Genomic DNA, 17,391 nt, shown 5'->3' with positions numbered 1-17,391 from the left:
GTCTAATTTCCCACCCACCTGTCACAGGAGAAGACTAAGCTGTTTGATAATAGGCCCATACGTTTTGTTGGAAACTAATAGGACTATTGCAGGATTTCATGACAGTAATTCTCAAACTGTGATCCTTGGACTTCTTAGTGGTACTCAGAGTTAGTTTAGTTTAGTGTATTTATTTATTTATTTGAGCAGTTAACACTCTATTTAAAAGGAGTGGGCCGAAGCACGAGTTTATAAGCGCCCACCCCCAAATCCATACAATAAAATAAGTAGGGAAAGGAACATAGTATAAAAGGAACATAGTACAAAAGGAAACAACAAAGGTAGGTTTGGTGCTGTTTCTGTCATGGTTTAGTTTTACACACAGTTTAAACAGGATTTTGTCAATTTTACAATTTTGTCAAGTATACTTATTACTTACTTATTTAAGTACAAAATCAGTATAAATAGCATTTCTTTTTATTCTTTTTCACATTTTTTGTCCATTATGTATACAACGCACACTTACGTTTGTCCTTCGTCGGTACCCGTAGTCCAGCTGTGTCGGGTTGCTTGGAGACGACGGAAACTTTCGAGCGCAGCAGCGATGGAGAAGTATGAGAAAATCAAAGTTGTGGGCAGAGGAGCTTTTGGGTAAAGTTTAAGTTCGTCTTCTCTCCTATTTTTATTTTGTTTTTCCGTATATGTTTTTGCGAAAGGAAGCTTAGACTGCTACGCTTGAATTTGCTCCGCCCTAGGAAAAACATGGAGCAAAAAACTGTGAAACCTATTTTTTGTTGTAGCAAGGCATATGTGCTCTAAAGAAGTAGCTAGCCAGTAAATTTGTTGCATATTATTGTTTACAAATTTATTGGGTAGTTGTAAAGCAGTGATTGTGTAGCTTTGTCTCCTGAGCAGACTGTCGAACTGTTTTTGGCCTGAATTAGAGAGTAGCTAGATCAATTTGATTTGATTGTTAAATTCGTGCTGTCCCAAAATGCTTGCAACATAATAGCATTGAACACATTGAACTTGATGGTTGGTCAGTTTTGCTAAAAATTCTGCACAACGGCCTCAGAGCTCTATTTACATAAACTGACACCAACATAATGTGTGATGTACCATCCTTCTCCTCTGTGTTTGCTCCCCTCCGCAGGATTGTCCACCTGTGCCGCCGGCGCAGTGATGGAGCTTTTGTTATCCTGAAAGAGATCCCAGTGGAGCAAATGTCTCGAGATGAGCGCCTTGCTGCACAGAATGAGTGTCAAGTATTAAAGCTGCTCAACCACCCCAATATAATTGAGTATTATGAGAACTTCCTTGAGGACAAAGCCCTTATGATAGCCATGGAGTATGCTCCAGGTAAGATTACTGTGGTATCCGATTATATTTGTACGCTCATTCATTGTCAAACACATTCCCATCATCTAGTGTTGGGCCGTACATTCCCATTTCAGTCTTGAAAGCCTAACAATCATTAAGCAATGTATTTCAATTTGATTTCATGAGTAAATTGTTGATTATTTTATGCAGGTGGGACATTGGCTGATTACATACAGAAGCGATGCAACTCCTTGCTGGATGAAGACACTATTCTTCATTTCTTTGTACAGATCTTACTGGCACTTTACCACGTGCACAACAAACTCATTTTGCATAGAGACCTTAAAACTCAAAATATTCTGCTTGACAAACATCAAATGATTGTCAAAATTGGTGACTTTGGGATCTCGAAAATCCTTGTCAGCAAGAGCAAGGCTTATACAGTGAGCGTAGCTTTATTTTTTTATTTTGTTAATTTACTTTTTTGGCACGTTGTTCTTGATGTTAACGACTCTTTGTCTACTACAGGTTGTTGGGACTCCATGCTATATTTCCCCAGAGTTGTGTGAAGGAAAGCCATACAACCAGAAGAGTGACATTTGGGCCTTAGGCTGTGTGCTGTATGAACTTGCCAGTCTCAAGAGAGCCTTTGAAGCTGCTGTACGTAAATAGTTATGCTTAATAAAATATTTTATATTGATTTTAACATACTGTCAATATGCAATAAACATATACCCCAAAAGTGCTATTACAAGAGTAGGTGTAGTCCTCGGTGCCAGTGTAATAGCCCATTGTGTGAAAAATAAAAATGATATGTTAGTTTGGTCAATCTTAACCAGTGGCACTCTGTGTTCTTCTTTCAGAATCTGCCTGCTCTTGTCCTGAAGATCATGAGTGGGACTTTTGCTCCCATTTCAGATCGGTATAGCCCAGAACTTCGACAGCTAATCCTCAACATGCTTAATCTGGATCCATCCAAACGTCCACAACTCAATGAAATTATGGCTCTGCCCATATGTATCCGACCACTTCTTAATCTCTACACAGATATAGGCAATGTTAAAATGCGAAGGTATTAAACTAGAATTACAATTTACCAATATTGCTGTTTACTACATACCTTGGTTTCTACATTTAAGGATTGAGAAGCCCTTATCTACTGTGCACACTGGTCCACAAGGAAGACCCAGTGGCAGAGTTCCCACCCACAGGTCTAGAGGTGAATACAGCATTTTACTTGTTTTTGTCATTTATTTTTGGTTATATGAAAGTATAATATAAAATATTTGACACAGATGGAGTGACTGGTATTGGCACAGGTAAAGTGCATTCGCTCCCGTTATCATCAGTTTATACCTGGGGTAGTGGCATCTCAATGCCTCTTCGTCTGCCAATGCTCAACACTGAAGTGTTGCAAGTGTCCTTGGGGCGCACTCAGAAGATGGGAGTCACCAAGTCAGGACGTTTAATTACATGGGAGGTATGTAGCAGTATTCAGGTTTCAAATCAACATTCTCTGGCTCATTATTTACACAAGTAACTCTCATCACTGACAAGACAAATCAGTCCACCACATTTCACTTTTGCGTTTGAATATCATTGTCTGAACACAGGCTCCATCTGTGGCCTCAGGTGAAGGCAGTCTACCCGGGGCAGTGGAGCAGATACAGCCTCAGTTCATCTCCCGTTTTCTGGAGGGTCAGTCTGGAGTCACCATCAAGTCTGTGGCCTGTGGAGATCTCTTCACCACCTGCATGACAGGTTTGTGGCTCATGCTTCTCTGGTCTGCAGTCAGGAGCTCTGGTCCAGGCATAGTCTGCCAAAGAGCTGAGCAATAGGAAATCAATGGTCGTACTTTCTCACACACAGCACAGCGCTTAAAAAATACAGAGACAGCATTTAAACACAAATGAAAGAGTTTGTAATCTGGGCCTGATCTGGCTGTGTGGAACCACTCGTAAAGAAGGCTTTGCTTACCCAGCAGTCTCTGCGGCAGTTTTATGCTTAGATTTAGAGGCTATGTCTGTCAAACTGCAGTTTGGAGTGGACAGCATTTTAAGGGAAGAAAAATCTCACGGCTATAGAATGTCATGTCAGCTGATTTGAGAATTAAAATCATTTTCTGATCTAGTCCTTTGTGTTTTTGCAGACAGGGGTATCATCATGACTTTTGGCAGTGGAAGTAATGGTTGTCTAGGACATGGTAACTTCAATGACGTAACACAGGTAGGATCAAATCTCTCCATAAAACATCAATCAATATTCATAATTGGATTATTAATATGATATATGTCTAAAGTCATGTCTTTTCTCATTGTAGCCTAAGATTGTAGAGGCACTTCTGGGCTATGAGCTGGTTCAGGTTTCATGTGGTGCTTCCCATGTTCTCGCTGTGACAAATGAAAGAGAAGTATTTGCCTGGGGTCGTGGAGACAATGGTATGGTCACATTTTATGATATTGTTATATATTCAAATTGATTTACTTTGGTAACAGTATTGTACACTCAATGAATAAAGTTCATTTTCAATGAAACCTGCATATATGGCATATTTTCCTCTGTTTTAGGCCGCATTGGCTTAGGCACTCAGGACACACATAATTCTCCCCAGCAGGTGTGTTTACCTGTGGAATTTGAAGCTCAGAGGGTGGTGTGTGGAGTTGACTGCTCTATGATTATCAGCACCCAATACAGTATAATGGCTTGTGGAAGCAACAGGTAATTATTATAATTTTGTAGTAGACTCCATGTGTTGTCACAAAGTAGTGTTTTCATATATTTTTAATGAGCATAGAGTAATCCAGCATCCTTTCCTCCTTTATTCAAACATTTGGTCCTCATCTGTGTTATAAAAAATAGCACAAAATATGTATTGTGAGTAAAAAATCTCTGTGATCACTTCACTTTTTACACCTAATACTGCCTGTTGTTTAAGATTCAACAAACTGGGACTGGATAAGATCATGGCGGGGGAAGAACCAGACCCCTCCCATCAAGTAGAAGAGGTACATTCTTACACTCCGGTCCAGTCAGCACCACTCTACAGTGAGAAGATTGTTTACATTGATATTGGGACAGCCCATTCTGTTGCAGTTACAGGTAAATTATCATCACAGATAACACATATTGTTTAATGTTGTATTAAAAGTTTTTTTAATTTTTTGGTTTGGCTTTTACAGCCAATGGCCAGTGCTATACATTTGGCAGCAACCAACATGGTCAGATGGGCTGCAGTTCGCGCCGCAGCCGTCGTGTGCCATACCTTGTTCCCAGTCTACAGGGGATAACTATGGCAGCGTGTGGAGATGCTTTTACGTTAGCTATTGGATCGGGTGAGTGTGACAAACTGCTTGTTATTATAGATCTACTTTAAAGGTGATACAGTGGGCAGAAGTCTGATCTACATAATAAGGTGTTTTATTATTTCACTGCCTTTCCTTATAAATTCATATGGAACTTCAAACTTTAGAGCTACAGTTTTCTTGAAATACATTTTCCTTTTAATTTGTTCTTTTGGAGGATGTTTTCTAGCTCAAGGTACAAAACGTTGTAACCCAACGTATAGACTGGATTACTCAAAGACTCTTTGTGACTAAATCTAACCAAATAGACCAAGAATCTTTTTTAAACTTGGCTTTTTCATATTTCTTTTTCCATTTGATAATATTGGGGCAGTTGGGGCTATTTTATACGTAAATGGCTTATATCCATACGAAAGCCAATACGTAGAAAACTTGTTACACATTTATCTTTATATTTATGTATTTCATCTGAATACCTCTCTTTAATTAGTTTATAAATTCAACCTCAGTGTCTTGTCTTAAACTGCAGAGCCTTCAACACCTTTGCAAAATGAGACTGAATGAGTCCTCCCTGTGTAGATACGGGTTAAGTATATACAATAGAACTATTTTTTAGGGAGAGTGGGCTCATCTGGGACTGAATGGGTATATTGTTGTATGGACCACTGATTGCCTCCCTGAGAACAAGTCTTGGGGAGCCATGGCTGTGGGTTTTATTGTCTGGGGAAGTCTTTGTTCAGCGTTGACGGCCTGCGAAAGAAGACGCCGGGCTGTCAGTGAAATATTTCAGTAGATAAATGCATCAGTGGAGTGCCGTGGTGAAATTAAAGCCATTTTTCGCCTCTCCTGTTTTCCACAGAAGGGGAAGTGTACACCTGGGGTAAGGGGGCCCGTGGGCGCCTGGGAAGGAAAGAGGAGGGTTCTGGGATACCAAAAGCCGTGCAGCTCGACGAGACTCACCCGTTCGCGGTGACATCAGTGGCTTGTTGTCATGGAAACACTCTTCTGGCAGTGAAACGTAATATTTCCCTTATTACTCTTTGTTAACAAACACACAGTGGCTTATAGCGGAGCAGCGTCCAGATGTGGGACAGGGGCTTTAGGTGATCGAGAATTATTTGACTCCGACTGTAGATGTGGACATTTAGATTGAACATATTGGTTTACCTGTATTAATAGCGGGAAAAAGAGGATATTTGTAATGACGCTATATTCGACAAACACAAAACAGTTATTATAGTTACTGTTTATTACAGTTATTATTTTTAGTTATTATAGCCTAATAACTAAAAATAAATTTACGTTTGTCACATATCAATCAGAAAAGAGGGGCCGGTTCCATACAGATTAAATTATGTCTGAGCTTAATAAAGCACAGTGATTCAGGTCTCAACTGACTTTATCACAGATTTGAGGGAATCACCTAACGCTCATGTAGCCAATGGTCATGTTGATTTAACTATAGATAGGAATTGTTGACATTGATTCATTATTAGTCTTTAAAATTGTGTTCTTTCTTTTTTCTTAATTATAGCTTTGCTTGAAGAACCTGCTCCCAGATGACCTTCCCCCAAAGAGATGCGTAAACTGAACTCCTGGCTCCCAAACTAATATGGCCTCCTCTGATGCCCACTGTCTTCCGCTGCAGCTGCGCCCTTTGACTTCACCTGGTCTTCAGCTCTGTGTATTGTAAGAAAGCGGTGAACTTGAGTCATAAGTTCACTGGAGGTCAGAACCTGTTTGTTGAAGCAGGTGTATGTCAGGTACCGGTGTGGTGCTGGAGCACAGGAAGTCGTTTTAAGAGCTTTCATGTGGTGAAGCATTGTCCTCTTTCATATGCTCTGAGCATGATAAGCTGTGAGGGCGACGAAAAGACAAACTGGATTGAGCTCCTAAGTCACACTGGTGAATGAGACAGAGACAATACAGAGAAACAAAAGAATGAATGCTGCTTCAGTCTTTGGCAATATACCAGTCAAAAGAAGTTAACATAAATCTTGATTACATTGTGATTGGCCATTATGTGCTTTATTGGATTAACTTTTTAGTACAATTGTAGCCCATGTGTTTTTGCCGGTAATGATGTGTCAAGGGCTCGACAGCGCACAAAACATTGTAATAGAAACAAAACTGTGTGATCAGTATTATAATCTCCTCATTTATGAATGTATTTTAGAGGCATATATTTATCTACAGTTATGGTACATTTCAGCATATCTTATTATCCACTTGTTTTTATATGATTTTGTATTGTTCATAAGGTGTTTATTTTCTGTCTTAACTAAATGTACAGTGCGATGAGTGAAACGTGATAATGATTGTTTACCATGTGTGCCTTGTTAACATACTGAATATGTGCAAAAACACATTTGTATTTAACAAATATTGTTTTTGGAAAATGTTGTGAAAAGCAAAAATGCATGAATGCATTACATTTTTAATGATGCAAACACAGTTTTTTTTACTGTTTTGTGACTAACTTTTTTATTTCTATATAAAAATAGTTGCCCATTGTTTTGTTTGTGGATGATGTAATGATGATGTAATCCAGAGGCAATTTAAGTGAATCTGATCCTTTGTGCCAGAGATAATTACATTTCACCAATTTAAATTTGAGCCTACATACATATATTTATTCTCATAATTATTTGTTCATATCGCCTCCTTTCTTGACTCATATTCTTTGTACACATTAGTTAAATATAAAATATGACGATGGGCTATATAATTGACTGGCCACCAGAGGGCATCGATATATTAGTGTTGGCTTCACCGATGAGCGCTCTGGTGTGGCTCGTTCATTACTATGTCGTACACGTTGTTCTTTTTAATCTTTTAAATGGAATGAACGGAAATTTGATTGTACGTCTCAATAAAATGTATTTTGCAAATAGCACCAAATTAAAACAAAACAGCTTATTTGTCAATATCATGATCCCTGGCTCTTGCCTTACATAGGAAACAAAGAGAAAAAAGTTGATGAAAGAGAACTGCGACCAGGACAGCCTAAAACAGATATTTACTGAAGATGAGAGGGGTAAAACAGTATGGAGATGCATTTGAGCTTCTTGACTCCTCCTGCGGGGAGGAGGAGGCGGGGCCCTGTGCACCTAAACAGACAGAGGGCCAACGCATTGTGCTCACTCAGTCTGTAAAGGCTACTGCATCAACATCGACAGTAGGCCACACGGCGGTACTTGACTCCAACATAGCGCGAACCGAGACGAACCACCGCAGCCTTTGCCTGTGTTGCCATCAGCCGTGCGCCTGCAGGAGGGAGACGAGGGGACGATTCACAGCGAAGCCCCATCTGTCGGCAGCGGAAAGGACGTGATATGAAACCCTCATTGGCTTGAACGACGGCGCAACAGCTCAGATAAATAGCCCCGTTTAGGGGGAGAGGACAGTGAGGACCCGAGAGGACATTGTAATTGTAACCCTCCGCTGACAGGCCGAGGAGCTCGGCGACACAGCGTAAACATGCCCGGGTTTGATTACAAGTTTCTGGAAAAGCCAAAGAGACGCTTCCAGTGTCCGCTCTGCAGCAAGGCGATGCGGGAACCGGTCCAAGTGTCTACCTGTGGACACCGCTTCTGTGACACCTGTCTGCAAGAATTCCTAAGGTAAACACTTGGATTATTGACAGCCTTGTGCATGCGATACTCGTGCAGTTTCGCTCTAACCATGGCACATAATGGTTGTGTGTAGGTGTGTCCTCACCTTTCCCCCAAAAGGCTTTGGATTAATAGGATTTTAGTCTATTGCTCTGCTGTCACCGGAACAGTGTGTGAGACATGGCGCAAACATCTCGCGCCATTCATGTTCCAGTCTGTTGTCTCTCCTTCTGTCTCCTCTGCACGTGAGCCACTGTGTCAACATGAAAACACAAGCAGGCTCTTGGTATAGGAGACACTGTTTGCCACGATGGCTTGATCTTACATGATGTTTGTTTCATTTATTTTTTCTTTTGTTTATTTATTCATTTTCATTCTTAGCAGTTCTTCTACAGCTCGGAGAACAGCTCTTTCCCCAGCCTAAGCTTTATTGTGCTTCATGCTTTCTCATTGAGTAGTATTAGACTGTGTCCTGTAGAGGGCCCATTGTCCCTCGTGCTGTCTGTGTTTTTGCCCTGAGGAGTCCAGTCATATTGACGGGTCAAAGGATGTGTGTGTTCATGGGGGACCGCTGCCTCAGGTCCCAGATTAGACAACATTCATTTGACTCTGAGTGAGGAGCACCCAGGGACCTTTCTCCCAGAGGTCATCCTCCAGCTCACCTCCTAATCTGCTCTGGGCTGCTCAAGTCTGTCCAACACCGTTCACAGTCACAAAGTTGTATTGTTTCACCCTTTGCTTGACTGCACTGCTGCAAAGGGTCAGTGGGTTTGATACAATAAGGCCCTATTCTCAACAAAGCCCACAATTAGAGACTAGGCTTAATGCACAGCAGTCTACAGTGTCCAATATTTAACTTAAGGGTCTACGTCATGTAAAGCTCTTTGTTAACTTAATGCATGTTGTTTCCCACATTACAGCTCACTATAAGTATCATCAATGCTGGGACTTGAAAACAGCTTTCTCACTTTGCCAAACAAAATAAATTAACTTTTTTTTCTAAGCAATATGTTTTGTAACAAAATTTGGTAATTTATTGGTTGAGACCTTTTATCATGAGTCATGAAGACAAATGACATCAGAGACGGTGGGAAATTTGTTGAAATCTTAAAAAGGAACAATACAACTCAGCCATATCTTTTTCTCTTCTTTTTTCATCTCATTGGCTGAATGAAATGCCCAATTTTGGGGGGAAAAACTTTGTGTATCATCTATTTTTATCAGGCACACTGGTAGCCTCAATCTGTGTTTTTTTTCTGTCACTGACAATCACATAAATGTTTTCTTTATTATGTTTGTGTGTGAAAAAAGTGACTAAAACAGGGCATATGCTGCTCTTTTGCTGAGAGGGCAGGCTTTATTATTGTCACCTCTTTAATTGAGTAAGTGTGTCCCTTCATCGCTCTGGGACAGCACAAGAATCTATTGTGAGAAACGACTGTGAGTTTATTGAGGCTGACAGAAAGCTGTGCCATTGTGCAACTCGATGGATGTATCCCTGTAATAATCGGGGGCTGTGTGGCTCCTAGTCTTGGCTTGCCAAATGAGCATGCCTACTATCTTTGCTGGGAGCGGTGTTGTGTTGTTACAAGCCAGAAATATTTAAGTCTGGTGTTAAATCATGTCTATAACTTATTCTTTTTTTTTCCTGTAATAATTGCAGTATATAAACAGTGGCAGCTGCCTGAGTACTGGTGTCACTTGAGCACGTGTCAGCGTTGTAAAGGGCTGTGTGTGCTTCTGTGTGTACTACCATGTTAGCATGTGATGCTAATGGGCTGTGTTTCCGCTGCCTGAAGAATGTGTAAATACTAGAGCAGCAGACCTAAAGGCTGACCCAGTGCTGAGGGAGCGGGCAAACCCAATAGCTTTACCCAGAGTCACATATGAGTCACATGCTTAAACTATTCAGTGCATGCACATTTGGGTAGGACAATGACTATGCTTGCTCTTTATTAAGCTGTAATAAGTAGCATCAGTGCTTAATAGTATGTAACACAATTTTCCTCACTGTGTGTGGGGTACTTGTAGTGGTACGCAAATGCCAGGGCCCATGGCTCATCAGGCCTGGGTCACCCGAGCCTGAACAAAGCCATGCAATGTGACAGTGCAGTGTCTGCAGGGATGATCCCTCTGTGCAGTGGCTCTGCTGCAGCTCTGACAGGGTGTAATTGGTTTGTTCAGCTCTGAGGCGTCCTCCTACATCCACACAGCTGAAGTCATCACGCCGACTTCCCCTGAGTTAGAGTTGCTGCATAGTGGGCTCATCTGAATGCATTAATAAGTTGAACCTTCAACAGAAAGTGAGTGTTTTAGGAGAATCATAGTTCAACATCTGGCATCTTCTTTATTTATTTGTTATCTAGTAATAAACACTTCAGAAGTTAATGAAGATAAGAAGATATGATGATGATGATCCTAATGAAGTGCCTGAAAATACTAAACTTAATACATGAACAAACACGTGCAACTTGTGAGTTTGGATTTGTGCATGCAGAGGGGTTTGAGCATTTCTTAGTGCTCTGTTGCAGTGTCAGTCAGTCTCGTGGGGCAGCTGGGCTTTTGTTTTCTTATGTGTATCACATTGAATGGGTCCAAAGCCATCGATGGCTGATGAATGGCTCCAACTCTCTCTCTGCCCCATCATGAAGGCATTAGAGTTCTCTGCAGGTGTTTGAGGGTCCGGGCTCCCGATCCAGTCTTTTAAGAGGACTGTGTGGTCTCTCCTTCCTCCTGTCTCAATGGTGGTCAGTGAGCTGCACAGAGAGATGCACTGTTAATGCCACATCAAAGCCCTCAGGCGTCAGTGTGGTAGTGTCAGCTGATGTGCTGGAGGTGACATCGATGCAAAAGGCCTTGTGAATCACAGTTGAGTGTAATGAAAGTGAACAGCGCCTCAGGCCAAGGATCTACTATCCCTTTGTCTTCACCAGGTAGCAAATAGCTTGTACCACCCACGCTCCAGTTATAGCTGCAATGAATCAAACATTTCTCTTTCACCTGGACCTTGCACCTGTCCGTATCTTATTAGTTACTTAAGTTTAATACTAATAAATAATCAAAATAACATATAGGTTTTATATAGCGCTTTTAAAGAAAGTCAAAGATGCTTTAAGGTTTAACATAAAGGTGTCCTACATTCATAGCTTATTAACTACGTTTAAAAAGGGTTGTCATATTAATTTTTACACCAAGAGAGATTCCTGAGGTTAATGTGTCAAGGATAGATGGCCTACAAAATAGCGCCACAATGTGCAATGCCAACTGTTCAGGAGGAGATTGGGTGAAATCGTAGTAACTGTAAATTACTACGAATTGACAAAAATAAGTGTTTCAAACGGCTGTCTGTCCGTTTGAGGGAGAAAATGGATTAGCAGCGTAGCATTAGGCGTTTCTTCCCCTGCCCCCTGAGAACCAGACAGATATGAGCTGGCCTGGTTTGGGATAAGGTAATTGCAGCCGGTCTTTTGGGAGGGACGAGTACAGAGGCTTTAGAGATGTAGCTGTGATGATGATGTTGGCATTGCTGGAAGAGGAAAGTGAACATTTTACACAGCTGATGACTAACCCCTTTGCCCAACGCGCCCCAGTCACAATGTTGTTGTGCGTATTGTGACAGCTGGGCGCTCGGATGTAAGGAACGCGAACAGACCGGATGTGACTCACACCAGAGGCCTCAAAGTTTTCATGAAAATGCATTTCTAGCAAATAATTGTACATGTTTGCCTTTTGAAGTCGGAAATGTGCAATAGTGTCATTGTGACATTAAAAAACAACAATTTACAGCACAGTAATAACATAGTAATTGGATGGAAATAGGATATTACATTTTGCAGCCCTATTTCCTTATTATTACTGAGGAAATACTGTATTGTTTCCTAGTAATCAACAAGCAATGAAACCCATTAAATTCTGGTTAGCGTGGGATTAATTTTCTGTGTGTCCTGTCTCCTTGTAGTTACCTTAATATTCTCTCTACTGCGTTGTAAAATCAAGTGCTATCCAATGAATTAACGTACCAAGATTTCTTGTGTTTGTTTTGTGAAAATCATTTTGAATTAATTTCTTATCTCTTTGTCAATAAAATAGATCAGTGCCATGTAGGGCCATCACGATAACTGCTATATCAACTTATCGTTCAATAAATAACAGATAAATAGGATATTAGATAGGATATTATGGTGCACTTTTAGAACAAAGGTTTACAGTAATTTTTATGCCTGAGAGTTGACAGTATCTATTATCGTTAGAGTCAATAACATCGTTTATCTTGATTCTTTCCTGCCTCGAACTCCAAATCGTGGCAGGTCTGTGCTTATTCCAGTGTTTTTTGTTTTGATTTTGACACTTCCTTTGCTTGTTAGTCATTCTAAAAAAAAAACTGAACTGTATATTGCTTCACACCTGTATTTCTAAACATCTCCATAGCAGCCGACTGTTAACGTCTGCCTCATCTGTGATCATTAATCCACCTTACTTACTCTCCAGTCACTGCTGACCGTAATTATGTGGTCGACAACAATGTGAAAGTTTAGACAGTTTGTGGTCAGGGAACAGTCTTTTACGTATGACTCAACTTCCACACCTCGCTCGGAACAAGTCAAATCACAGCAATTACTATTTTTCACCCCATGTTTTGTGGTGTTTCTTACTCTGAAATGCATATTTAATTCCCGTGGAGGCAGAACCAATCCTGGGCATGCCGGGGCTAGTCTCCCTTTGACTGGGGCGCCTTCAAATTAAATCTCATGGTCTCGAGGCCCAAACAAAGGCGGAAAACATCCCAGCTATGCGGCGCAGCACCTTGGCTCTTGCACACCGAGCATGCTGGGATACGAGACGGCAAACCCAACCCCTGTTTTTGGGCTGCCGCCAGTTGGCCCGCATCACGCAGAGCGACATCATGGCTAGTGCGTACACGTGCAGGGGTATGCATGCTATGTACAGTAGATAACAAGTCTGTCACTTCATGGGGTGTATGAGGAACTATCAGGGAAAAAGAGCTGCGAAAAGATTGATCATTTCGCTGTTCAAAATTATCTGCACCATGGTGTATGCATGCTTAATTTACAACTTCGCACTGGTATTCCATGTTTTACAACTACAAAGACCGGACATGTAAAATGGGTAAAAATAAACCTCTGTCCAAAGCTGGATATATTAGGAAAGGCCTGTAGTAGTCACCAGCTATTTGGGGAAAAAACGCTTTCTTGTGGAGGCAATTTGACCTCTGAAATGATCAGATGGAGTTTGGTAAAGTGTCTGCAAGGAGCTCCACATCATGGCATCAGCTGGTGGGAGGGCAAGCATGCAGGATTACAATCGTGCAGTCTTGTACGGGCCCCTTTTAATTAATAAAATGTAAACATCACCCATCTGAGCATTTGTAATGAGTGTATCATACTCTGTTATAGTCCCATCCGTCACATCTGCTAATTGACCCTCCCCCCTCCCTCGTGTTTGCCTTGTGCACAGGTCAGTGAATCCATCCCAAAGCCAACAGACTGTGAGAGTGTATGTACAGCATTAGGCACATGTTGACTTTCCCACACACATCGATCTATTCCAGCGCAGTGCCCCTGTTTCTCTGATTTGCATCAAAACTCTGTGCATCACTTCATCTTAAAAAGCGGTGTGCCTCCAAGGAAAATGGTCTGTCTAATTAGGAAGAAGGCAAAGACAAGGGCATACAAGAGAAGACAAAAAAAAACATGGTCATAACGGTAACAATCGTCAAACTCTCATTCTTTTCTGTCTGGTGGAGCAACAGAAATTACACCCATCACATCACATGGTATACTTCACTACATCATTTTAAACAGGAAAAAAAGAACTAAAAAACAAATTCATGATGATTCTTAAAATATTGAAACAGTGTTCCTGCAAGTTGCAAACTAGTGGCGCTCACTGGCCTGTGTTACATGCATTGGAATAAACCAATAGATAGGCCTAAGTCCCATCAGTGGTGCAGGAGGATACGTGGGTTGCCCTTTCTTCATGGCTTTGAGTGACAGGAATTGTTCTTGCTTTGACGCCTATTTTACATCGCTTGAAATTCCTGAATAACAGAGCGTTTGCAGTTTGATTCCCACTATGATCTGGTGCAGTCTGTTGTGGAGCAATACACTCCACTCACATTTCAATATTAGTACAAAAAGAGGGTCTGCTTGAAGGGAATTTGGCGTTAAACTTTACACATTTACCATTTTATTTAGTGTTATTTCACACTTCTGGAAAGAAAAAAGAGTATGTACGTTTCAGTCAGTTAGACAAATGTCTGCTTTTACTATGTATTGGCCCTATACCATATATTTTTCCTCTTGGACGCTTATTTTCCACTCATGTGTTGTGAGTTATTTTTTGCATTCTAGAAATCTCCCTCTGTTTGCATGTGTGAATGCCGAGCCTGTGGATAGTTCTGTGGACTATATGTTTTAAAGACATTGCTAAGTTGATGGCTCGGCATGTGAGGAATCTTATGTTGGGATTGAGAGCGGAGCAGCTGGGAGCACACAGAGAGCAGGCCAGCCCAGCTCGGGACACCTGTCTTGGGTGAAAGGCGCCACTGTGGATCCAAACAGGTGGCGCTGGACCGGTTTGAGCCCCTCACTCATAACACACTCGCTGCATTGAAGTCGTTTATCCACAGGGCCTAAGGTCACTGCGCAGTTGTCCCCTTCTTTTCCGCTCTTTTCACTGCGCCGCTTCCTTGCCAAGATCCGTCCGTCCGCCCGCGCTCCTCTGTTTACTGTGGTGGGGCTTCAACCAAACGGTTCAATGCTTCTCAAGTACACTCGGTCCCTTGTGTTGTGTCGCCGAGGCTTTACGCGCAGCTCATTTTAAGATATGTCAACACAAAGTAATGCTCTGAACTCTCCGTGGCACAGAATGGCTATTGATCTTGTTAAAGGGAAGTGCAGGGGAAGCGCTCGTGTCAGGTGCGCATCCAGATGGGTCACTCAGTCAGTCGGCCCATTGAGTAGGAGGGAGCGCTTGTTTTTTTTATTTTTTTTTAGACCTTGGTAGATCACAACTGGGACATTTACATTCATGACCAGGAGTTGAAGACATGGCAAAAGACAAACAGACAAACTTTTACTTGATCGCTTTTATACTACTGGATATAAGACGCCAAACTGTGTATTTAAAAGGAAACTTATTTGCTATCTTGGTACAGCGCAGGCGGGCCGTTCTAACAGAATGAACTGCCACAGAAAAACTCAACAATAGCCGACACAACGCTCTTCTTTGAACAAGACTCTGATTGTGAATTATTAAGAGTGATATGTGACAACTCCATCAGTTGCTTTCCCTTCTCTCCTTCCCTCTCATCTCTGCTCTTTTATGTGCTGTATGAAAAAAAAAAACCTTGTCATTTATCTCATTGTTGCTCCCGGCAACAGGGGCAGGTTGAAAAATTCATGCTCGATGCACAATGCTGCTGAGGCGTTTTGAAACAATGGAGGAGATCTGACGTCAGCGCCTCGCCTCACTGAACAAAGAAATTGCATCCTCAACAGTGGACAAGTGCAAGTAGCTCTAACAACTAGGATCTGTCCGAGCCGCGCATGCACTGGGGGCTGCGCCTTGGATCGATAAAACAAACAGCGCTGATAGCAGATGATGAGAATATGAACCCGCGGAGCAGTGTGGTTTGTGAATTAAATCTCGCTGCCGCTTTCCCTCATGGAGAGGCACCTCGACACCTTTTCCCTGTTCCCATGGACACAAAACAAAAATTTCCACCGCCTGTGAACTGCCCATCACCCAAGCATGACACAGACTAGTGAAAAATTGTAATTTTAATCGCTGAGTAGTTGTCAATGTATGAATCATCAATATGACTCTTCAGAAGGCTGACATAGAAAAGTGATTTTGCGCTTGTTTGATGACGCAGCGTTGTGCAGCGTTTTCCACACATTTTTCACATTTTCTATACTGTAAAGCCCCACATTTTTCCCTCATGTGATGTAAAGGTTGAAGAATCCGTTGGTATTGGAGTGCTTGATGTATTGCAAGATTATGGTTATTACAATATTAGGTGATGCGTGATCCTCTGACTGACATTTACACATTTCTTCTAACATAGACTGAAATAAAACCGGTGGCACTTAAAAATATGATGATAAATTTATACTATGCAAAACATGTTCACGTTCAGATGTCCTCATTTTGTCCTATTTAAAGGGATAAAAAAAAAAAAAAAAAACATAGGGCCTCATTTCCTAGTTATCCAGAAGGTTGTTGATATCTGGAGATTGTCTTTTCTTTTCCGTGCATTGAAAAACACTTCAAAATCATTAGGTAGTCCTCCAAGCGTTGTCATGTCTGATTTTTAGAAAGGTCCTTTGTGAATTCCATGTATAGTAATGCCGGCTGCAGGTAAACAAACTACTGTAGATTTGTTAACCTAGCAGATCACTCCGCCGCTGCGTAGCTTACAACCAGGAAGCTGATGCTGCTCAAATATAAGTTACTTTAAATGCAAAATGGTTGTATTTCAACACATTAAAAAGTCGACACAGACATTTATATGGGTAGTCTCGGGTTATAAGTGATTTGCCTCAGGTGCACTGTGCTTGGATCTGATTGTTTTTAATGCAGGCTACTAGTTACCATAGACATGCGCTAGCCTAGCACTAGCCTAGCACCACTATACTCTTCAAATATAAGGACTGCATGAATTTAAAATGAAAAAAATCTCCAGAAATCGACAACACTCTGGATAAATAGGAAATGAGGCCGTATGTCAATAATCCAGAAATATCCCTTTAAGCCTTATTCTTACTTTATAGATCTTTACTTACAAGTTTCGTTTTGTCTTTTGCTGTCTTGGCTGAGTCATGCTTACGTAGAGCAGCTTCATTTAGCTCACCGTTAAACCGCCTCTTGCATTTATTTCTTTATCAACTTCACAGCACATAAAGTGAAAAATTAACGGCGTAAGACTCCCCCATTATAATTAAGCCTTCCTATGTACGGACACTGCTTACTTCTCAGATGGATTTCTCTGGGCAGAGTTAAACATGCTGGCAGAATGAGACTGATTACCCATTATCTTGCTCACCTATTATCGTAAACCTGAATATGCGTAATTTAGAAGTGAGTTTCCTTCATGAGTAGACTCACATTCAAAGCAAGAATCCGTGTCGGCAACTTGGCAATGGCCTCATAGA

The 17,391-nt window shown here is 41.3% G+C and overlaps 2 protein-coding genes across 2 annotated transcripts in view; both read left to right on the top strand.

Annotated features, from left to right (window-relative positions):
* Positions 1 to 543: 543 nt before the first annotated feature.
* On the top strand, positions 544 to 6,174 carry nek8 (NIMA-related kinase 8). The gene is made up of 15 exons (XM_079561732.1): positions 544 to 630; positions 1,133 to 1,338; positions 1,510 to 1,742; positions 1,828 to 1,959; positions 2,163 to 2,371; positions 2,439 to 2,518; positions 2,595 to 2,779; positions 2,913 to 3,060; positions 3,449 to 3,525; positions 3,620 to 3,737; positions 3,867 to 4,017; positions 4,235 to 4,398; positions 4,479 to 4,631; positions 5,461 to 5,619; positions 6,136 to 6,174. Exons 1-15 carry the CDS (start codon positions 584 to 586, stop codon positions 6,162 to 6,164), a joined length of 2,091 nt encoding a protein of 696 aa, XP_079417858.1. The 5' UTR covers positions 544 to 583; the 3' UTR covers positions 6,165 to 6,174.
* A 1,528-nt stretch (positions 6,175 to 7,702) lies between these two features.
* traf4a (tnf receptor-associated factor 4a) overlaps positions 7,703 to 17,391 on the top strand; it is a 30,547-nt gene continuing 20,858 nt past the window's right edge. The window contains exon 1 of the mRNA XM_079557123.1: positions 7,703 to 8,224. Coding sequence (XP_079413249.1) covers positions 8,082 to 8,224 — 143 coding nt within the window. The 5' untranslated portion in view covers positions 7,703 to 8,081. The remainder of the gene's footprint in view (positions 8,225 to 17,391) is intronic.

This window comes from Gobius niger (assembly GCF_951799975.1).
Source record: "Gobius niger genome assembly, chromosome: 1".
Lineage (NCBI taxonomy): Eukaryota > Metazoa > Chordata > Actinopteri > Gobiiformes > Gobiidae > Gobius > Gobius niger.
This window is presented reverse-complemented; position numbering and strand designations above follow the sequence as displayed.